Genomic DNA, 24,046 nt, shown 5'->3' on the forward strand with positions numbered 1-24,046 from the left:
AATTATATAAATCGATACTTGTCTCCTGTGGAGAGTCATGGGTAATCCCTCTTTCCCTCTGAGTGCCGCCACAGGCCGCAACCCTTTTTGGTCTTGCCATAGAGTAGTTTACTCCAGCTTGACTAGGTTAGGGTTTTTATGTCTCCCACCTTAGCCGGCGAGTGTCTGGCTTTGGTTTTTGACAGAATCTCAGGAGCTGAAGAATACACATTCTTCTACCGCCTAGGATGGCGCCGGCACTAAAACAATGTTTCCCCCTTGTTGAGAGGGGGCGAAAACCTGCCGGCCCCACCTAACACTATTTCGGCAGACCCAAGGTTGAAGAAGAGACATTCTTCTGCCGCCTAGGACGGCGCAGATACTGAAACAAAGTTTCTCCCTTGTGTAGTGGGGGCAACAACATTGCCGTCTCCTTCTACACTTTATATAGGACCCATTTCCCTACCCCTCTCTGTCCTTTTAGCTATGGCCGTTGTCCCGCAATCTCGCTGCTCGCCGGCGGGTTGCGTGGCCGACCGGGATCCTACATAGCAGCTGTTTAATCACTCAGCTTTCCCTTATGGGCAAGGATCCGGGAAGGTTGTGCCGGCCATGACGGCTGCCGGTGGGAGACCCTTCTGTCACCAAGGTTCTTCAGTCCTCCCTTGGACTGCCATTCACAAGTCCTGTAACTGGGGTGGCGGGGCCGGCGCCGATAGGTACTTACTCAGTCGGCAGCATGCCAACTGTAACAGTGCCGCCGGGTACTAGCCAGCCGGCCGTATGTCGGCAACGGTACTTGTGGTTGGATGGAAGCCTGAATGATGCATTATCCCCTTCCATTTGAACCTTCTTTCTGGGGGAAGGCAGTAAATTATATATTTACATCCTTATTTAGTGTAAACATACACAGTAATAAGGCAGTCCTTCACTCCATGTTTTCTCTCTCTCTATCAACTATTATGCCGGCCGGACTGTGCCGTCAGGGACTAGCTATGCCGGCTGAACTACAGTATATGATTATACAGTAGTCAGTATATTTGCAGTACAGTATATACTGCAGATAGAAAACTATTGTACTGTATATATTATACAAGTAGTTATTTTCCAACATATCTTGGATATCCTTGCCCACTCTTTTGCCGAGACCGAGACCAATCCTATATTGAAAGAATAGAATTCCTTCAATACTCTGATTAGAAATCAGTTTATATTTTACTCTACAATATTAAATAATTTAGAAGTGCCAGTGGTATTACACTGTCTATCCTTAAAGGTCAGAACCCTTGTCTTTGAGCTTCCCTGATCAGGAAACTCTATGGTTTTAATATTGGAAGGGAAGGTCACAGCAATTGGCTGGGTGGGATACACAAGTATGTGTCTTTTCTAATTTCTAGTCCAGTCGGCGACATGCCGGCTGGACCGTGCCGCCAGGTGCTAGCCATGCCAGCAGCACACCGGCTGAACTACAGTATATGATTATACAGTAGCCATTATATTTGCAATATAGTATATACTGCAAACGGAAAACTATAGTACTATTATACAGTAGTTAATTTCTAACATATCTTGCGTACCCTTGTGCAGGCTTCTGCTGAGACCGAACCTATATTGAAAGAGGAGAATTCCTTCAATACTCTGATTGGAAATCAGTTAATACTTACCCCACAATATTGAATAATTAGAAGGGTCAGTGGCAGTGTACACTTTTTCTATCCCTAGGGGTTAGAACAATTTTCTTTCGAGTTGCCCTGATAAAGAAAACTTTATTTTTAATACTGGGGGGAGGTTATAGCAATTGGTTGCGAGGGATACACAAGTATGTGTCTTTCACTATTCCTTTCTAGCTTACTATCCCAAGATATAATAATTAAAATATGACTAATTACATATTGTTTGTCAGGTGAGATGAACAATCGTATACTCATTCTGTTTTCCTTTCTTTACAGGAGGAACCCCAGATGAAATGCGATGCAAGTCTTCTGCAATCTTAAGAGTAAGTACTTTTACAGTCATAAAGCATGTAAGTCTCATGCCCCCTGCAATATTATTACCTAATCCCTGCAATATTGGGACCCCCAAGTCTGCAGTATCTGCCGGACCTTAGTGACCGAAAGTTTTGATGATCCCAAGACAATGGAGTCTAGGGATGCGGCACGTAAGAAACTACGCAAATGGGTAAGAGGGTTCCAGAAGAACTCTCCGGGACCATACCTACCTAACAATAGGATGCGTAGCTTACTGTTCCCGCAAGCAAGTAGTGAAAGGTGGTGCCCCAAGCATGACTCGCACCTCCCTGCGTCCAGATTGCCATCGACACGGAGGGCAAGAAGGCACCTCTGGAAGAAGATGACAATGTCGTGTCGAATTCCTTCTGTCTGTGGCGGCCCTGGAGCCGTTAACCTCGACGTCTTCACCTTCTACCCCTATATTAGACAAAATGACCCAGTCACTGGCCCATCTTGCGGGTCTAATGGAGAGCTTTCGCAAACAAGGTGATACAAAGGAAGCAAAATTCAAGAGAGAGCTCCGTGAAGCTCCACTCATTGCCTCCCGAGGGTCATTCGAGCGACCCAGAGACCAAGACCTCCCGGCATGCTCCCAAACCAATCACTGGAGGTATGCGGAGCTTATGCCGATTTTGGACGGCAAACTCTACATTTCAGAGAAGATGGGAGCTGTCCCTTTAGACGAAATCCAGTTTTGGCCAAGCTTTAACGCTTTCCCTGATTGCTTCATTCAACTGAAGCATGAACCAACGTCAGAAAAAGAGACGGAACTGAAGGAAGTCATGGTTCTCGACCACGATAAGGCACAGGCTCTCTTATCAAGTAGCCTGAGAAAGGCGGGTAAGAGACACCCTAACTTTCTTGCTCCTGCGTCAATAGCATTCCCCTTTTACGTGGAAGGCATTTAAATCTGTTGCCAAGGCAGTGGAGGCAGGCAAACCATGCCCTGCACTGGAGGAGTGCAGGCCTCTGTCACTAGCCTTGCCCATGCAGGAGAAGGATTGGAAGGAAGTCCACTTAATCTCCTCAGTAGGGAAACTGGATGCGGACATCGTTGGACGACAGTTTAGCGAGAATCTCCCTAAACTTTCTGAGTTTCTCTTGTGCAAGGAACAAGAGACAAAGGAGAGACTTGCGGCCTCCTTATCCCTACAAAACTGCATAGAGATGTGTGCAGCCCAATGAAGTACCCCAGACATGCTTATGGTCTTGGCCAAAATGCATATGGCCACCTTAGTAAAAGACCTATATGCCTTTATGAAGGCTAGGAGAGCCTGTAGAGAGTTCGTGTTCGCTGCTGCAACAGTGAAACATGAACCCAGGAAGCTGATATCTTCCAACATCTGGGGTAAAGACCTCTTTCCAAACGAAGTAGTCAAAGAGGTAGTCGAGAAAGCCACCACGGAGAATAGAAACCTTCTCCAGGAGTGGGGCATCTCTTCAAAGAGGAAGTCTTCCCCGAATGTGGGTCCCCAACCTAAAAGGAAGACGAGGAAGTCTAGACTTTTTCCTCGGTCTGCTCAACAACATCCCACAGTTTCTATGACCGCGGTGCCACAGGTAGGCGGTCGAAGAGGTAAACCTTCTGATCGATCGAAGCAAAGAGACGCATCTGGTAGGAGGGAGGCTCCAATAGGATCGTTGGACCTTCGATCCTTGGGCCCAAGGCCTAATCAAGATTGGACTAGGATAGAAACTAGACATGTCTCCACCATCATTTCCTCATCTCTTCCAACACTCCAACCCCGTATTAGAAGAGTATACAGGTTATAAGGAAAGCAAAGTCAATCAAATTCCAGGGAAGGATGTTTTGTGTTCCCAAGAAGGACTCAAGAAAACTCAGAGTCATTCTGGACTTGTCGCCACTCAACAAGTTCAGGATGTAAATCCTTCTACACATAAGAACCCTATTACAGAAAGGGGCGTTCACAGTCTCGATAGACCTGACAGATGCCTATTGGCAGCTTCTAGTCAGTCGCCCCCTCTCCTCCTACCTAGGATTCAAGTTACAGAAGATAAAGTATGCTCTAAGAGCCATAGTCTTTGGACTAAACACAGTCCCAAGTATCTTCACGAAATTGGCGGATGCAGTCGTGCAATAACCATGCCTAGAAACGACTCGGGTAACTAAGTACCTGGAGGACTGGCTGCTGCCTGCGGATGGTCTGCAAGCATCCAAAGAACTAACCCAGTTCCTGGAACATCTGAGATGCAAAATCAACTTCAAGAAGTCTCAACTCTCTCCAGCTGAAAGGTTTCAATGGCTGGAAAGCCATTGGAACCTGAGGTCACACTGTCTCTCCTTTCCCTTAGGGAAGGAGGAGATCGCAGGATCAGTCAAGAGACTACTGTACTGTAATCCGACAGGATTTCAAGACGCTAACAGGAAAGAGTACCGAACTCTCTTCAGTTCGCAGCAGTGACAGACCCAGTGCTAAGAGCACAGCTGAAAGATAAGTCAGGAGAAGATACGCATCAAACGCTCGAAGAGATCTAAAATGACCGATATCGGTCTTACCTTGATAGCTTTTCAACCCATGGTCGAAGGCCAAAAGCCTAATGAGGATCGTGCCCTTGCAACCACCTCGACTATCGAAGATCATCCGCATGGATGCCTCGACAGAAGAATGGGGATTTCACTCCCATCAGAGGAAAGCCCAAGGGACTTGGTCATCTCTACTCAAGGCTCTTCTCATCTACATTTTGGAAGCCATGGCAGTCCTGTTGACGTTGGGGAAACTCGAAGTGATAGTGAGATGTCTGAACCGACAAGGCTTGAGATAGTCCCATCCCTTACGTAAAGAGATGGCACCTATCAGCAGTTCACTTACAAATGATCCGCAATGTGACAGCGGATGCTCTACTCAGGCTCAAGCCGATAGGGTCAGAATGGTCCACAGATGCAGACCCATTCTCTTCCAGATTGGAACAAGTCCCAGAACTGCAGATCGACCTCTTCGTGACGAGCGTCATCAAGAAACTACCTCGATATGTAGCCCCATATGAGGACCCTCTAGTGGAGATAACGGACGACATGTCCCTAGTTTGGAACGGATGGACCCGGAAATTCTTATTCCTTCCATCCAATCTCCTGCTGAAGGTCCTCAACATGCTGAGATCCCTCCAAGGAACGGCAGCTCTAGTGGCTCCCAAATAGCCCAAGAGCAACTGGTTCCCTCTAGTGAGGGAACTGAGGCTGAGGCTGGCCCTTGTACTAAACCCAGCACTATCTCAAAGGGTTCAGAAGTTAATTGTCTTCGATTCATCACAGAGAACCCAAAACCTTCATTCTATGATTTTCTCGCCCTAGCAGTTAAAAAAAGATTTGGGATCTCAGAAGGCAATATAAACTTCCTAGAAAAATACAAGTCTAACTCAACTAGAAGACAATATGAATCGTCCTGGAAGAAGTGGGTTGCTTTTGTTAAAGCAAAAGGACCGAAAGACATTTCAATAGACTTCTGTCTGTCCTTCTTTATCCACCTTCATAATCAAGGTCTGGCAGCTAACACGATAACTACGTGTAAGTCAGCCTTGACTAGACCTCTTCTATATGCCTTTCAAGTGGATCTGACGAACGAAATCTTTAATGAGATCCCGAAGGCATGTGCTAGGCTGAGGCCTGTAGCTCCTCCGAAGCCCATCTCATGGTCTTTGGACAAGGTCCAACATTATGCTTCATCTGGGAACAATGAAGATTGTTCTCTCAAGGATCTAACCCAGAAGGTTATTTTCCTGTTTGCTATAGCCTCAGGGGCTAGAGTTAGTGAAATAGTAGCCCTATCAAGAAATGAGGGCCACATTCAGTTCACAGAAGTGGAAGAACTGAATCTCTTTCCTGATCCAGCCTTTCTCGCCAAGAACGAGCTACCCACTAAAAGATGAGGTCCCTGGAGAATCTGCCCTCTGAAGGAAGATGTCTCTCTATGTCCAGTAGTGTCTAAAGGTCTATCTTCGTAGAACTTCAGACTTCAGGGGAGAACAGCTCTTCAAAGGAGAAATCTCAGGATCAAACTTATCCCTAAAACAACTGAGGGCAAAGCTCACCTACTTCATTCGCAGAGCGGATCCTGACAGTACACCAGCAGGTCATGATCCTAAGGAAAATTGCTTCATCACTGAACTTTTTTCAGTATATGGACTTTGAGTGTCTTCGCCCATATACTGGATGGAAATCATCCAGAGTGTTCTACAAACACTACGCTAAGCAAGTCCATGAACTGAGGCATTATGTGGTGGCGGCAGGTAGTGTATTAAAACCCGTCGTCTAGTGCTGCGATGAATAGTTAATTGATTGGGACAATAAATTAGAGTGGAAAGGTGTTGACACTTCCGGTGTGATACCCATTAAATGAGTGTACCATGGTGACACTAAAACTGTTCAAAATCTCAGGTATGGAATTATACAGATAACACTTGTGCCGTGTGTACGTATAGTAAACAGTGTTGATATTATACAACATTTACAGAATTTACATTGGGAAAATTTATCAAATTTTCAGCTTTAGAGTGGCACTCATCATTTCTTCCCTTTCAGGGAGGGAAAGATATTTTCTGTATACGTTGCACGTATAATTCCTTTACCACGTTACATTCGTTTCACTCCTCCTCCATTTAGTCCTTTATTCGAAATAAATGTCTATTAGAATGTAATCGCGTCCTATTTCGCCCTGCAATTTGCTCTTTATATACTGTATGCCAGTTCTCGTACTTAGTTATTTAAGCAAACCGCATATCATTGTATGCTTACAAACAATGGATATAGTTGACACTGATATTGTTCCGACAATATATACAAACCGTGAGACCGTTTGTATATCTGGTGGATACTTATGTTTGTTCATACAATAGATGCTAACCTTGAGGCCCCTTTTCTACTGTCTAGTTTGACTTTACCCTGCAGGGGGCAGGAAGCACTAACATTGTCTATGATTAGTGATAATGACGGATAACGGTAACATCATTTGTCTCAATGGTCCAGATGACCAAAGAAAAATTGTCCCAAGGTTAAGGCACCTATGAAAATCCACAGATACAGTACTTTCTAGTAATTCTCTGGTAAACTTCCATCAGGACGACATGGCTTGAGCCCAAAAAACGGATTTTGAGCAAAGCGAAAAATCTATTTTTGGGTGAGATAGCCATGTCGTCCTGATAGACCTGCCCTCCTTTTCTATAGAAAAGATCTTGGCAGGATCCCTCCCGAAACTACTATATCTGTAGCACCATACTCAATGCTACAAGAAATAACCCCAATCTTGAATATGGCACCATCTTGATACTCAATAATAGTATGGGAAATAGTGTAACCTTGATAATGGCTCCCCTTCCAAATTTGCCTCTTCCCCCTCGAGGCGAAAACACTATTCGGGGTGAAGATCGCTATGTGTCGTATCAAGATATACGTCCCCGGATTTATGGGATATCCTTAAGAAAAATTTTAAGGATATTCACGGCAGGAGTTAGAATTCTGGAGACCTAAAGGTAAATTCTCTGGGAATATCCCTATAGTTCATATATCCCTTGGAAGCTACTATTAGGAACCTTCCATCAGGACGACATGGCTATCTCACCCAAAAATAGCTTTTTCGCGAAGAATTTGCTTATTTGTAATAAACATTGATAATTTTTCTTTCACCAGGTTTATATTACAAAAGCATATGACTGTATAAGATATTTTCATACAATTTGTAAATAGATGTGCCACTTTCATGAATTATCTTATGAGCAATAACTCTGCATAAGATTCTGTTTAATCAGTCTTAATTTTCTGCTCATTAATTTCATTGAACGGGTTTTTTTTTCTTTTTTTGCATTATATATGTCTTTGCCAAGTCATTGTAAATAATACAATAATCACATGCAATATTTTATTCCTTAAACACAAAAAAAAATTTTCTAATAAAATCCATGGATTTTTCCGGGATCCCAAGAGAACACTAACCTTTTTCCCGAAATCCCAGGATTGGCAAAACTGTCTCAAATGACAATCACTAGGGGTCCAACAAGAAAAATAGCCCGGAAAGGAAAGAAGGAAATAAACAAACTATTTATGAGGAGCATTAAATAAAGAATATAAGATATTTTAAGATTAGTAACAAAATGGAAAAAGATCCAACATATAAAAACTATGAAGAGAAACTTACATCAGCCTGTTCAACATAAATACATTCGCCGCAAGGTTGAACTTCTGAAGTTCCACCAATTTAACTTCTTGATTAGGAAGATCATTCCATAATCTGGACACAACTAGAATAAAACTTCCAGAGTACTGTATAGTGTCAAACATTAGGACAAAGAAGGCATTTGTTAAGCCCCTTTTTCAGTGAAGTGGATGAAATAAAAGAGGTATTCTTCAGTACACAGAACTCATCAACTTAAAAGACTCGAAAGAATATACCGTATTTGATGGCATATAAGACACACCCTCATTTCAGCAAGTCATATTTAGGAAAATAAAGTTTACTGAATTTAATCATATATTGTTGAAAACAAAGGTAATATTAATGGAGTCTTTTCAAATTAATTTCCAATGAACAGGGAAGTACTCCAAGGGAATGTGTTGTCACCTATGTTGTTTATCCTCCTCATGGATTTTGTAATTCGTAGAATAGTCAGAGATGGTGAAGGATTGGACTAGCTTGGTGATAGGAAATTAGCAGACCTAGAGTATGCTGATGATACTGTCCTTGTTAGCAGAACACCATGTGATTTGCAATGCTTGCTTACCAGAATGCATGAAATATCACTCTAGGTTGGGCTCAAGATAAAAAGAAGAAAGATAGAGATGATGAGAACGGAGTATGCAATAAAAGATGAAATATCATTGGGAGGAGAAAGAATTAATGAGGTAGAATCATTTAAGTATTTAAGAACTATAATCTCTAATATAGTCTTTAGAATTAGAGTTTAGTGAAAGATTGGAAAAAGCAAATCAGACAATGGCTAGATTAAGGGGACCGTTCGCCATGGAGTTTTGACATACCAACTTTCAGAAATCGAAAATAGTTTTATTGCCTCTATGTATGCATAAACACATCGTACATGCTCTCTACACGTTTCAGCCAATTATTTTTACAAATAATGAAGATATAGCGGTCTTTAAATGATGACGTCATCTTCACTGCATCGTCTGCATGAGCGAGTTTGACAGAATCGTCTGTGTTTATTTTTGTATATATATAGCAATTTTTTCGCTTGTGTTTCAAAAGCTCGTGTCTGGCAGAAATGGAAGGCATTGGTAGAGGGTAGGTGAACGAAAACTACGAGCTACAAGAACAGCAGCCAGAGTTTCCAAAGACGTATAGAAGTTATAGTGCATGTGTTTGTTTACTTGCAGTTTGTATGTACATTGTGTTTTCACAATATCCTCGGGAACTTTTTATAGCAAGGCCAATGTTACCTAAGGTGATAGAAAGAACAAAAAGTAAGCAGAGAGCCAGAAAAAAGAACCAAGAAGAGAGGGAATCATGAATAAGAGTACAAAGCTGAAATATGCTAACTAAAACACTGGCAACAATGAGAGACCCTTGACAAATCATGACACCCTTACGCCAAATGTAATAGTAAACTTAAGGTTTAAATACCTCGTTTGGAGTGCGTTTATGTAGGAATAAACAATAAAAGTATAAAGTAAGGTTATCATAATAATGTTATCTTGATTTCTTTAAGAAAAGAAGCGAAAATCTGTTGCAAATCTTTGGGAGCTCTAACTCAAAAACATACATTTTTCTCACTGATTTATTATTCAATTTGAGAGAGAAAGATATCATCAAAAAGAGGAATAAAAATCCCACAATTTTGTGAGACGGAATTCTGATTTACTTTTTACTTTTTTTTCACAATTATTTTCAAGAGGAAAAAAAAAATAAAAATTCATAAAACAAGAAGAAAATCAATATTCCATATCACAGAATTGTTCAGTTTATAAATTAGTCGCCGGATCACCGGAGTAACGTATTAATAGGGGTTGTCGTGTGTAAGGAGCCCGAGCCCGGAGTGATAGGTAGTGAAGGCCAACAAGGGGAGGGGTTCCCAGTCGAAGGGGAGCACCGGAGTAAAAGTTAGGTAAGTAAAAAAACGTGTTCCCAGCTCAAGTATGTTAACGGAGGACTCTGGCGGAGCTCCGGAGTAAACATAATAAGCAAAAGTCCAGTCTCTAATTCCCCAGGCCGGAGCGGGGGAGGAAGGGAGGGACAGTGAGGGGGAGGGGGAACATGAATGGCGGCTCGAGAGCAGGCCAAGAGAACTAACCTAAGATAGGGGCAGACTCTAACACGACAGGGCCTTAATACTAAAATAATTAAGCACTAGAAATACTAGGGAGAAGCAAAGTAACCTACAAAAAGTAAAATAATAATGAATAATCACAAATGAGATGAGAGAGGGGAGAAGCCAGCCTCTTGTGAGGGAAAAATATTCCGTAACAGTAATGTAAAAGCTGAAAAGCTGGGGAAACTCCAGCCACTCTCACTCGTAGGGTTACTAAGCTCGATCTAGTAATGAAAACACGAACCTTAATAATAAAAAACACATGTAAAACAGACCTGTCCATAGTAGTACAAAGAACTCAAAAAATTAAGTTAGCGAATTGGCGAAGCCGTAAAACTAACATTCTCTGACAAACGGGATTCTAGTAAAGAGAATGTAATGCAAATCCAAAAATGAATAGGCACAACGAAGGTTAACTTCGTATCAAGTCAGAAGTGCCTACATAGGATAGGTATACTAAACTGTAATAAAACGCCGAACGCTATTCTTCGCTAACGCTACAACTCTGACTCGGAAGCGACTCATTAAGTACCTAAAGATGATATAGGTTCTAAAAATAGGGTCAGGAGACCGAAATCAATCCAATAAGATTAAAAAAGAAACTAGCATAACATACAATACCCGAAGGCTTGTAAACAAAGCGCGAGGTGAACAACGCGTTGAAGACGCGGTAAGGCCGCTAGCCGAGAGCGCACTAAAACACACGCAAAACGCAAAATAAGGCGTGAATGCCAGGGCAATGATAATGCCAAAACAATCTATGGTACTTAACATTGGTGCAGGAGGAAGGAGAGCTTCAGCCATGATGAAGTAATCCCAAAATAAGCAAAAAAGCACAGCACAAGCAAAAGGGAAACACCGCAACACAACTCCAAAAGAAGGATGTTAGATGGCGCTGGTGTCGGGCGTCGCTGGGGTGGTTCAGAAAGTATGGTTAGAGCCGCTGTGTCGGCTCACCCCACATATTGACGAAGGAATTCTCTAAATAGAAGACGACCTGTGAATAGTGGTTTTCACACGCCCTATCTTTATACACGACGCCCTTGGTGGTGCTCGCGCGAGGGTAGTAACCTCTGCATTCCATGCTTTAACTTTCTCTGGTATATTTGGAAGTTATTTATATCAGAAAAGTGACAAGAAGGACCTTTTCACCGGGCGACACAGGTCTCTCCCCAGAAATAGATTTTTCCTTCGTCAAAATCCCTTTTATAGTATAAGTTTCAATACAATTGGTGTCATATTAGTGGAGAAAAATGTACCGAAATTTTTTTTTTTTTAAATCATGATTTTTTGCTAATAAATCAGAGTTTTTGTTCAAATGACTTGAAATTTTTGTATGATGAAGGTACAGTATTATATATGCCTAAAACATATATAGAAATGGTTTATTTTTTAACAGTGTTACAATATGGACACGAGTTTATGGTATGACAATGAAACAATCTCCAATAGATTTAGTAGATTTGAGAACAAAACCCTCAGAAGGATATTGGGAGTTAAATGGCAGGGCAGGATTAGAAATTAAACTATAAGAGAGGTTACTTGAGTGCCATAATAATAAAAGCAATTTGTTAGAACAGTAGAGACAAGCGATAAACGTACACGAGACATCTCAATAGCAGGAAATAAGCAACTGCTAGTGGAGGCTTGCAAAGCAATCACAATAATAAAACATTGGACACGAAAATGAAGCCTGCTATGCATAAAGCAAAAAGGTAAAATAGAATACTTTTTATAAAAGCATTCTGCCACTACACTTAAACATACGAGTAAACATAAGGAACAGGGGAACTAGGTACCGTATTTTGAAATCAATTGTTGTACAATAAGGCTTCAAAATGTTGCACAATCATTAGAAAATCAACAATTCATTGAAAATATTATACATATGGACTAAAAAAAGTTGGAACAATTTACTAATTAAATGAAAATGTCGTAGTTTTACATGGGTCATACATCAGGAGCACTGGCAACAATCATACCATAGTTTTATTTCTCGCCAATAGATGGCATTACCGGTAAGTCAGAGTCCCGATCAGCTGATACTAATAAAAAAAAAATCACAGCACTTCAGATTTCATCGCTTTCATTTTAACGAATTCATTTTTAAAGTGCCAGTAATAATACCAGCAATAAAATAAGGATGTATCGTATTTAGGGTAGGTAAAAGTACTGAGCGTAAGCTGGGTTAGCGAGCGTCGGAGAGAAGATAACCCTAGGCCAAGACCTACAGATAGAGTAGGTCTGTTCACTTTTGAGCCCATATTCGACCCAGTCCGCGCATGTCGTAGTTCAAGTGAAAGACAGGTAGCCCCCTGCCTACTTCCCTTATTAGTCAACAGTAACAGCCGAAGGTATCAACTCATTTGTGTGAGCTGGAGCAATAATACAGGTTTACTATTTTGATACAAAAATTTGATAGCTCTTTCTTATAATATGCTTATATAAAAAAACTTCCGGTAGCCATAAATATGCCAAAGAATTGTGCAGCTTACAGGTGCAACTCCAACTGTGACAGGAATGGAGATCCTATGTTTCATTCTGTCCTCAAACATAATAAAACAAAGAAAAAATTTGATGAAATGAGTGTTGCTCATGAATGTACATACGACAAGGGAACAGACACGCTCTACTCTCCTAAGAGAAGAGTTCAGTGTGTAACATTAAGGGGATTGTTGGGTCCTAGAAACAGATCGTATATTATGATTTTGACCGTATGAAAAAAAAATCTTGTTTAAAATAAAAAATAAAATAAAAACATAAAAGCGATAGGATTTCCAGTTGTTGCTATAGTAAATGATCTTGACACTACAGATATTAAACTGTGGCAAAATTTAGGCATGACAATAGATAAACCTTTTACAAATGCTGCTGTTTCTGATAGGGACATCCATGTGTTTGTAGATGTTCCACATCTAATTAAGTTAGTTCGAAACCATTTCATTGACAAGGGCTTTATTTTTGTAACATCTCGAACATTTTTCAGAATCTGTATATTAAATCAAAATATGGCAAAGGAGTGGAGGGAAAAGAATAAAATGAGTAAGATGACAAAATTATTAAGATGAAAATGAGTAAGATTACAAAATGAGTAAGATGACAAAATGACTGATGTAATGTATTAAACGTACGGTGTAATTTTGAGTAATGTTTTTCTTTTTTTATCATTCTTCTTGTGTGTATACCAGTAACTATCTACTGTAGATTGAATATGATTTAATACTTTATAAGCATATATCTTGTTTTTTTTTCTTTGTTTTTTTTTTTTTGTACTTGAGTATAACTATTTTTTTTTTATTAAAATTATGTTAAAACATCTATGACATGTATACAATAACCCCCAATTAGAGAAATATTAATCATACACTTAGATTTTAGTAAAAAAAAAAAAAAAATTAAAAAAGAACAGATATAGCAAAATTCAGGTAAGAAAACAAAGGGTTTGGCCGGTCAATTTCACCTGCGTGACATGAGCGCTACCCTACTAAGCTGCGCGTGAACAGACCTACTCTATCTGTAGGTCTTGGCCTAAGCCCATGGGAGGTCTCAAACTTCACCTACGATGTATAAGACACAGGGCGATTTCTCGAGCAAAATTTTTGGAAAAAACGTGCATCCTATATGCCATCAAATATGGTAAACGTTATGAGACAAGGTTTGTTTCTTTCTGTTTCTATTCTTGACAAGATAAAATTACAGCAAACTTACCCCTCCCGTGAAGATCCTGACATTTCGACCTTCTTAATTTTGCCACAAGATGGCACTGATTTCTTTCTATTGGGATAACTCTGTAAGACGAAGAAGATATTCCTTCCTCGTTCACTACGTCCTGGAAATTCTATTCAATGGCAGTTTGGGATTTTTTCGTTTTTCCTCAATTTACGATTTCTTTTTTATCAAATTAGTTTCAATAACACCATGATAAATAGGACATACTTTTGTGGTATCTTCACTCAAAAGGTTTTCTGCAGTAAAATCCAAGTTCTTTAAGATATTGCTCAGTAAAATTGTTGTCTAGCAACTTTACTGTGGTCTCGTTTTTGGTAAATGAAATCCATTGGAAGAATTCTGCCGAGATATCTTTTGAGCAAGGGCACAATTAAAGTATACCTTTAATTAAAAGTTTATAAGTATAATAATGTACAGTACCTATACAGTATTATACGTTGTATGTATTTTATATGTCAATTTCCCATATAAGTCATTTATTGGTATGAAATCTGACCACATCGAAAATCACCTTTACGACATAGGTTGGGGTATCGCTGTACTGTATAGCATTTGGTGGGGAGGGTTAACGAAGGTGAAAAGACCAAAAATATAACTCACCGACTTTAGATTTGCTGACTCCTCTGCCAGTAAATAAATAGTTAGTTCAACTGGTTCATTTAAGTCCGTCATCGTTTCAGCATCTTGGTAGGTTGGCTGAATAACTTCTCTAACTGGAGACATTGTTGGTGAAGACATTGTTGGTGAAGCCATTTCATCTTTAGTCCAAATTTTTGGACTCACTGGTCGCACTGGTCGCATTTCCTCATCATCTGACCACGCGTAATTGGCAGGGACAATTCTTTTAAAATCGGGAGATTCACCTGATGAAGATCGTTCCCTTTTCACTTTCGGCCTGTTGATAAAAACGCACTGGTCAGTTTTGTATCAAAGCAGAATTATAATCAGACTTACGGAAAAAGAAAAATTAGAAAAAGAAACTTACTCTGAATAACATTACCAAATTTAATACTTCATCAACTGTTACTGACACCAAAAACTTTTATTCAAAGTGTTATATCAACACAAAAGCATATGCAACAAAGACATGATGAAATTCCTGAATCAAAAACTTAGCGCCATAGCCTCTGTACTGTAGTATGGTCTTTCAATGTATTGGGGTATAGTTTTCTTGCTTGAGGGTATACTTGGGCACACCATTCCACCTTATTTCTCTTCCTCTTGTTTTTCAAGTTTTTATTATTTATCTATAAAATATCTAGTTTAATGTTATTACTGCTCTTAGAATATTTTATTCTAATTATTCATTACTTGTACTTTATTCACTCGCTTATTTCCTTTCCTCACTAGGCTATTTTCCCTGTTAGACCCCTTGGGAATATAGCATCCTACTTTTCCAACTAGTGTTATAGCTTAGCTAATAAATAAAAATAAAGATGAAAATAAAGATAAAAATAAAAATAAAAAAATAATAAAAATAACAAAATTGAAATAAAAAAATTTAAAAATAAAAAATAATAAAAAAAAATAATTAAAAAATAATAAAAAATACTAAAATAATAAAATAACAAATAAATAGAAAGAAAGAAAAATAAATAATAATAATAACAATAATAATAATAACTATAAATAATATTAACAATAATAATAATAAATAAAAATAAATAATAATAATAAAAAATAAATAATAAATTATAATAATAATAGTAAGAATAATAAATCAATAATAAATAATAAATGATAAATAATTAATAACAATAATAATAATAAATATATAATAATAATATTTAATAATAAAAAGATAATCATAATAAAAATGATAAATTTGTCCTAAATTGTATTTTTCCTAGCTATACAAACCCATAATCATTTAATATGGGAATTCGCTTCAACTCAGCTGAATCAACCGAAGAGACAGAAAAGCAGGCAGTTGTGCTGATTGGTTGGCTGGCGGTATGGGGTGGAGCTTAGCTCCGGCCCCCCCCACCCCCAGCCCACTTTCCTCATTCAAACGCTTTAGGCTCAATGTGGAACATGAGAGGGGTGGTAAAAGCGGCCATTTACATTAAATGATTATGGGTTTGTATAGCTAGGAAAAATACAATTTAGGACAAATTGTTATTTGTTCATACGCGATACACAAACCTCGTAATCATTTAATATATGAAGACTCACTGTGGGAAGTCTGCCTTTGCTACTTGTGAACAGCTAACTGCCCGGATATAGACCTGGTCTCGAATGAGAGCAGAGGACTACATCCACGTACCCCAGTCTCTCGACCCGACATGATGATGGTGGGGTCTGAGAGACTGGGAACTGGGTCGCACGATGGGTAATAGCATCGCGTGACCTGAGAAGGTGAATGTAAGAGAAACTCGACCCTAGGGTCACAGTGACTGGATGAACCTCCGTAACTAAAAGGCAAAGGGTTTATACATCCACCATCTTCCCTGCCTAGCAGAAGACGGGGGAGAATACCTGTAAATAAACTCTAGCAACCTTACCTAGGTAGATTTGTCTTGATGTATGGGACTCCAAGGGAGGAGAGAGAGAAAGGCGGAGCACATGCACACTGCTTTCACACTGCCAAACATACCATAAAAATCAAGACAAGAAACTTGTCTTAGAGGAACTGGAGAACTACCACAGGGCCAAGAACAAAGGTGTCCAAGGACTTGTGTGTAAACTCCCTCAGGAAAAAGGCCGTAAAGGTGGTCTGGCGTTTCCATACGCCAGCCTTCAGCACTTGGCCCACAGCAACATTTCTCTTGAAAGCGAGTGTGGGGGAAATACCCCTGATCTCCTGAGCTTTAACTCTCGCTGGTGCTTGGACTCTTGAAGTCTCATACGCCTTACGGATGGTTTCACAGATCCAGAAGGATATCGTGTCCCTCAACACCTCCCTCTTGGCTCTGCCGGTGCTAATGAAGAGTCGTCGATACTAAGGTCTGAGATGCCGAGTTCGCTTAAGATAGCGCCGGAGACACCTGACGGGACAGACAAGCCTCTCACCTGAACCACCACTCGCCGCCTCCTTCCAACCCTCTGCATGAGTGACATTACAAGAGAGGCCGTGTAACTTCCAGACTCTCTTCCCCGATGCTAAGACTAGCAGAAAAACAGTCTTAGGGGTCAAGTGCCTGTCTGAGGCACGGCTCAGGGTTCGTACGGAGCACGAGTACGAGACCCAAGAACTAGAGTGACATCCCACTGGGGAACTCAAAGTTCCCTCGGGGGACATGACTGTTTGAAGCTCTTAATGAGCATAGAAACCTCCAGGGCGTTGGAGATATCTATGCCCTTTAGACGGAACACCATTGCAAGGGCAGACCTGTACCCTTTAAAGGCAGAAACTGAGAGCTTATCCCTGCGAAGAAAGAGTAGGAAGTCTGCAATCTGAGTCAGAGAGGCTTCGACCGGAGAGATACCCCTTCCACTACACCAATTACAGAAGACTGACCACTTCCCCTGGCAGACTGAGGAGGAGGATCTTCTAAGGTACCCTGACATCTCTCTTGCAGCGAGTCGCGAAAAGCCTCACGTTTTGAGGAGATGCTGGATAGTCTCCATGCGTGAAGTCTGAGCGACTGCACTGCCTGGTGGTACCTGCTCGACAAGGGTTGCCGAAGGAGATTGGGCCAGTGTGGTAGCTCTCTCGGTGCCTCGACCCGGAGCGACAGCAGATCGGGAAACCACTCCATGTGTGGCCATAGCGGAGCAATTAGAGTGATCCTGAGTCCTGGGGTTACTAGGACCCGGGACAGGATTGCGCGAAGAAAGCAAAAAGGGGGAAAACGCGTAGCAATCCAGTAGATCTTAAGGATGTTGCAGTGCGTCCTCGAATGCAACCACGGAATCTGGTACTGGAAAACAAAACACGGGAAGCTTGGCATTGTGCCGTATTGCGAATAGGTCGATGCATGGTTCTATCCAGAGGTTGAGTACTTGACTCGCTACCCAAGGGTGAAGAGACCATTCTGCCCCTATTACCTGGTCTCTGCGACTTAGAGCGTTTGCCAGAACATTTCTCTTGCCAGGAATGTACCAGGCTGACAAGGTTACCTGTTGACTCTCTGCCCACAGAAACACCCGCCTCGTCTACTGCTGCAAGGGACGTGAGAGCGTGCCCCCCTTGCTTGTTGACGTACACGACCACGGACGTGTTGTCGCTCATCAGCACTACTCAAACGGGCCTGGAAATGAATAAGTGCTCTTGAGACTGCCATCACTTCCAGCACGTTGATGTGCAGGTGTTTCTCTTCTTCCGACCACACACCTGACACGACTAGGTCGTCCAGGTGTGCACCCCAACCTTCCGTGGACGCGTCAGTGAACAGACGGAACTGAGGTGGAGGAGGGTTTATGAAAACCCTCTCATGAGGTTGTCCTCGTTTAGTCACCAAAGGAGATCCTCCTTTACCTCGCGTTCCATGAGAACCTGACGAGAGGGAGAATCGGTGGCTGCCGACCACTGCTCCTTCAGACACCACTGAAGGGTGCGGAGATGGATCCCCCCCGAAAGGAACAAGCTTCTCCAGCGAGGAGAGGTGACCTAGAAGAGCTTGCCACTGGAGGGCTGGAAGTTGTTCCTGCGACAGGAACGGCTGCGCAACCTCTCTGAGTCTGCTGATCCGTTCTTCCGAGGGAAGAGCACGAGCTGCTGCTGAGTCAATCAGCATTCCCAGATACTTCACCTTCTGATTGGGAATGAGGTTCGACAAAATGCCAGAAGCGAGTCTCGGTCCTGAATCAAATCCTCCTGCGAGGAAGCGAGAATCAGCCAGTCGTCGAGATACATCAGTAGGCGGATGCCCCTCGAGTGGGCCCAATCTGCTACCGTCATGAACACTCGCGTGAACACTTGGGGAGCTGTGCGCAGTCCGAACCACAGGACTATGAACTGGTACACTGTGCCCTGGAAAGTGAATCAGAGGTAATTTCGAGACAACTGATGAACTGGTACTTGGAAGTACGCGTCCCTCAAGTCTATCAAAAGCATGAAGTCGTACTGCCTGATGACTAACAGCACAGCGCTAACTGTCAGTAACTTTAACGGAGTTTGCTGAACAAAATTGTTCAATGGCGAAAGGTCGATGATCGGTCTCCAACCTCCTGTCGCCTTCTCAACAAGGAAGAGACGACAGTAGAACCCTGGTGACTGATTGTGTACGACTTCTAGTGCCTCCTTCTCCAACATTTCCTGGACTTCCGCCTCTAAGGCCAGAGCCTTCGGAGATGTTGGAGCGTATGTGTGGAACAGCTATTGGTGTGGAGGATAGAGGGGGCCCATGAAGCACGAATGGAAGCTTGTACCCTTCGTGAAGGGTCAACACTACCCATTCCTCGGCCGCGAGGTGCTGCCACATCGCCCAATGACGCGATAGGCATCCCCCTACCTTCGGCAGCATGGGAAGGGGAAAGCCAAGCTCAGCATTTCCCTTTCCCTCGCTTGCCCCTGTTCTTTCCATGACGTGGAGGAGCTCCCGAGGGAGACTGAAAGGTCTGTTTGGGAGCAGATCCCTTCTGAACGGGAGCAGATCCCTTCTGAACAGGAGCAGGTCTCGGCTGCACAGGAGCAGCAGGAGCACGACCAGCGGTACCCTTGCTAATTCCCGTGGGCTTGGCCTGACTCGGCCTGGCCGCGGACGGTTTCGCGGGACCAGGTACCTTGAAACTCGCAGCCTGCGCCTGGTGGATAATGGAGTCCTTCGAGTCGAGGCGCCATTTATCCCGCGCGGCCCGAAATTCCTCTGGTTGGAAGAGAGGAGTTGCAGCTCTGATAAGAGCGTTCCCAAGTGCCAGGGCCTCTCTGGAACCAATCTGTCTCGCCAAACAAGCAGCTACTGCCTCGTGCTTTTTGAGGATAAAATTGGCATACTGGATAGCAAGCTGGTCCAAGAGAAAGGCAACAGCTTTCCCACCAGAGAAAGCCAGGTTCCTGTACTGCTCCATGTCTTCGGGGGTAGCGAGCTTGGTGTCCCGCGCGAACACTGTGGCTGTACCACACTAGTGGTCGAGCCTCGAAGCAGCCTGAAGAGCAGCTACAGAGATGGACTCCATGGTTGAAATCTCAGATGCCGAGAAGGAGACACTCTGAGATTTCAAATTCTTGACCGAAGAACCCCCAGCAAGCGCTCCGACTGCGGGGTCGAGAGGGAGAGGACAAGGCACAGAAGACTCTGTGAAGTAGTACCTCTTCTGTTGCTGGGGTAGTTAAGGGAGAAGCTTATTCGAACCTTGACTCCTAAGCAAGTCACCAGGACCTGCGATCTGGTCACTCACTCAGTCCAATGCTCGAGCAGCCTGTCTCGACCAAGGTAGCTTAAAGGGCCCTGAACTACCTTCGGGAACTCCCCATAGGATCTCAAAGGTTGTACACTTATCCTCAGACGCTACCGCAGGAGGAGCCCTGAGGACATTAATCTCACGCATGAGATTAATGACCTCTATGAACTGCGAATCCGCCTCGGGATCTTCCGTCTCCCTGGCAGGTGAAGGTTCTGAAGGTGGCTGATCCCTCGGTCCCACTACATCCACAGGTGTAGGGGAAGCAACATGCTGCACGGATGATGACATCCCCCATGAATACGCTCGCTCTGGTCCTAAGACCGAACCAGGCGTGTATTCAGGAGTTGAGGAAGAACCCTGGCAGGGTTCATCCCTGACGGAATGCATCGAGGTTCCCACTGCGTGACTGGTCGCTGCGAGCCCCACGAAGCTCCCGAAGGAGCTCGAGCACGAGTGGGGTCGCTGGGGACTGCAGCGCTCACACCAGGAGGTGTAGACAGGTTAGTCGCACGAGAGGTGTGCGCGGCCTCACCTGTTACACGGCCAGAAAGCATGGGGGTTGGCTGCACCGCGCGTGGGCGGTATGCGCAAGAGCTAGCCTGGTCGTGCGCGACCGGCCCCCATGTCGCGGGCTGAGCCGCGAGGTGGCTCCATGCAGGGCCCAAGTCGCGCCGGTTGAGTGCACAGCTGTCTGGGCCTGCTCCCTGCTCACGCGACACACAAGTTGCGGAGTAGGTCCGGCTGGCTACCCCTGTGGAGATAGTCGTGCGTACCGCGGATTCTTCACGATAGACCACAGCTGTGATTTCTCATGCGGAAGGTGGGACTCTCATTTACCCGCTCAAGAGCAGTTCAACTCGAGTCTGAACAGCAGCTCGGGGGCCCAAGGACCCCATCACCGTGCTATGGGAGACGATACCTACATCCTCAAGCGCGGTTGTTGTGCACGGAGGCCTTGCGCGAGATTCGCAGTGAACAATCCCACAAGCGCAGGGAACACGGGAATCTCTCGCGTTGCCCTCATCCTCCAGAAGAGGTGTCTCGGGCGCCATGTCCCTTCGATTGTGACTGGCCTTCTAGCCCTCTTCGCTTTCCTCTTCTTCCCCTTCCTCTTTCTCCTTGGGGGAGAAGAGTCAGAGTCAGAAGATGAAGACAAAGAAGAGGAGAGAGAGGAGGAGGAACTAGGAGAGGAATACCGCCCACGCTTCCTCTTCTTGTGCGACCTCTGAGGTACTGAAACAGTGGTCGAGGCAACAGCAGACGATACTGGACGAGGATAAACAAATGTATCTTCTGCTAAAATCAAAGTAAAGGGTGCACAGAATTTCTGCTTCAAATCCATAGGAGCCATGTCCGTAGGAAGAGCCGTGGTCAGTGAATATGGTGAACCTGAAAAACATCTTGTATCAGCAGGAGTTTTAGCAGATTTTAATTTTAAATGACTTGCTGGCGAAGCTGTAAAGGGTTTGCAAGCAGTGGTTAACGAAATCTGTGTTTAAAACATTACTGTCCCTTGTTTTAACAGGGAGTCTTGCAATTATTTTACCTTTGGAAAAAGTTTGGTATTTTGCCAGGAACAAATGCTTTCTCAGGTACATGGTCAACAACAACAGGGGCATCAGGGAACATGGGAGTTGATAAAGTTACAAAATTAGTTACATTCATGTGTTCATCAACAATCGGATCATTCAAATGACGTTCAAGCTCATCCTCCAGAGGTAAACGGCGTTTTAACAAATTCAAGTCAGGCTTACCTGATAATTCGAGAAACGCCCAAAGTTTCCCCATCTTACCAGGCAACGTGTCGTCATCGGTATTAGACGGTCCAACAATCTGTCGGGTGTCCCTCGAGATCGCCGAGAGGGCGTAAGTAGACTTTGCTGTGGCAGTCTCTTGAGACGACACACTTACCAGTAGCCCCCCTTCTTCGAAAGAGGCGAGCTCTCCGAAGCAAAAGAAGCTTTGAGGGTACGGCAATATTTGTGTCGATTCTCAAAAGCTTGCCACTGCAAGGCTGGCAAGGATTCACACTCACAGCAGGGAGAACCTTGAGAGCAAGGTTTTCCCCTGCATGTCGGGTAGAGCGTGCGCGGGTCTACAGAAGGTGACGAAAGCCACCTACTGCAGCGCCCGCCATAGCCTACACGACATTGCATCTTACAAGTAACTTTCTCCTCCATAACAATCACACAATCACTAGTACACAAGAACAAGAGAAGGCAAAGGGCTGCAGCGTAGAGAGCGGAGTATAGCACAACCACCCACATTGAGCCGAAGGGAGTGAATGAGAAATGTGGGCTGGCGGTGGGGGGGGGGGGCTGAGCTCTGCCCCATTCCACCAGCCAACCAATCAGCACAACTGCCTGGTTTTCTTTCTCTTCAGCTGTTTCAGCTGCGCTGAAGCGAATTCCTATATTAAATGATTACGAGGTTTGTATATCGCATCGGAACAAATAATAATAACAATAATGATAATAATAATAATAATAATAATGATAATAATAATAATAAATAATAATAATAATAAAAATGATAATAAATATAAAGATAAATAAAAATGTTATTTTCCTTAGTAAAATAAATTTTTTAATATACTTATCCGATGATCATGTAGCTGTCAACTCTGTTGCCCGACAGAAAAAACCTAAGGTCGGGATACGCCAGCGATCGCTATACAGGTGGGGGTGTACAACAACAGCGCCATCTGTCGAGTAGGTACTCAGGTACTTCTTGTCAACAAGAACCAATTTTCTCCTCGGTCCACTGGGTCTCTATGGGGAGGAAGGGAGGGTCCTTAAATTCATGATCATCGGGTAAGTATATTCAAAAATTTATTTTACTAAGGAAAATAACATTTTTCAATATTAATCTTACCCGATGATCATGTAGCTGATTCACACCCAGGGGGATGGGTGGAGACCAGCATACATGTTAACATTAGAAGCTAAGTATCCCGTATTTCATTTTAGCAGTTATTCAAAATAACAAACATAAAATAAATAAGTACCTGGTAAGGAAGTCGACTTGAACCATTACTCTGCCTTTTTAAGTACGTCTTCCTTACTGAGCCTAGCGATCCTCTTAGGATGCTGAGCGACTCCTAGGTGCTGAAGTATGAAGGGCTGCAACCCATACTAAAGGACCTCATCACAACCTCTAATCAAGGCGCTTCTCAAGAAAGAATTTGACCACCCGCCAAATCAACCAGGATGCGGAAGGCTTCTTAGCCTTCCGTACAACCCAAAAACAACAATAAAAAGCATTTCAAGAGAAAGATTAAAAAAGGTTATGGGATTATGGGAATGTAGTGGTTGAGCCCTCACCTACTACTGCACTCGCTGCTACGAATGGTCCCAGGGTGTAGCAGTTCTCGTAAAGAGACTGGACATCTTTAAGGTAAAATGATGCGAACACTGACTTGCTTCTCCAATAGGTTGCATCCATTACACTCTGCAGAGAACGGTTCTGTTTGAAGGCCACTGAAGTAGCGACAGCTCTAACTTCATGTGTCCTTACCTTCAGCAAAGCATGGTCTTCTTCCTTCAGATGAGAATGGGCCTCTCTAATCAAAAGCCTGATGTAATAAGAAACTGCGTTCTTAGACATCGATAAAGCAGGTTTCTTAATAGAACACCATAAAGCTTCTGATTGTCCTCGTAATGGCTTTGTACGTCTTAAATAGTACTTAAGAGCTCTTACTGGGCATAGTACTCTCTCTTGTTCGTTACCAACCAAGTTGGACAGGCTTGGGATCTCGAACGACTTGGGCC

At 43.1% G+C, this 24,046-nt stretch overlaps 1 protein-coding gene across 6 annotated transcripts in view; it reads right to left on the bottom strand.

The window, feature by feature from the left end:
* Positions 1–24,046, bottom strand: part of LOC137625409 (uncharacterized) — a 258,701-nt gene that overhangs the window by 56,048 nt on the left and 178,607 nt on the right. For all 6 annotated transcript variants that reach the window (XM_068356313.1, XM_068356308.1, XM_068356311.1 and 3 more), the window contains exon 10: positions 14,589–14,883. In XM_068356313.1, coding sequence (XP_068212414.1) covers positions 14,589–14,883 — 295 coding nt within the window. The remainder of the gene's footprint in view (positions 1–14,588; positions 14,884–24,046) is intronic.

The sequence above is a fragment of the Palaemon carinicauda genome, chromosome 32 (assembly GCF_036898095.1).
Source record: "Palaemon carinicauda isolate YSFRI2023 chromosome 32, ASM3689809v2, whole genome shotgun sequence".
In the NCBI taxonomy this organism is placed as follows: Eukaryota; Metazoa; Arthropoda; class Malacostraca; order Decapoda; family Palaemonidae; genus Palaemon; species Palaemon carinicauda.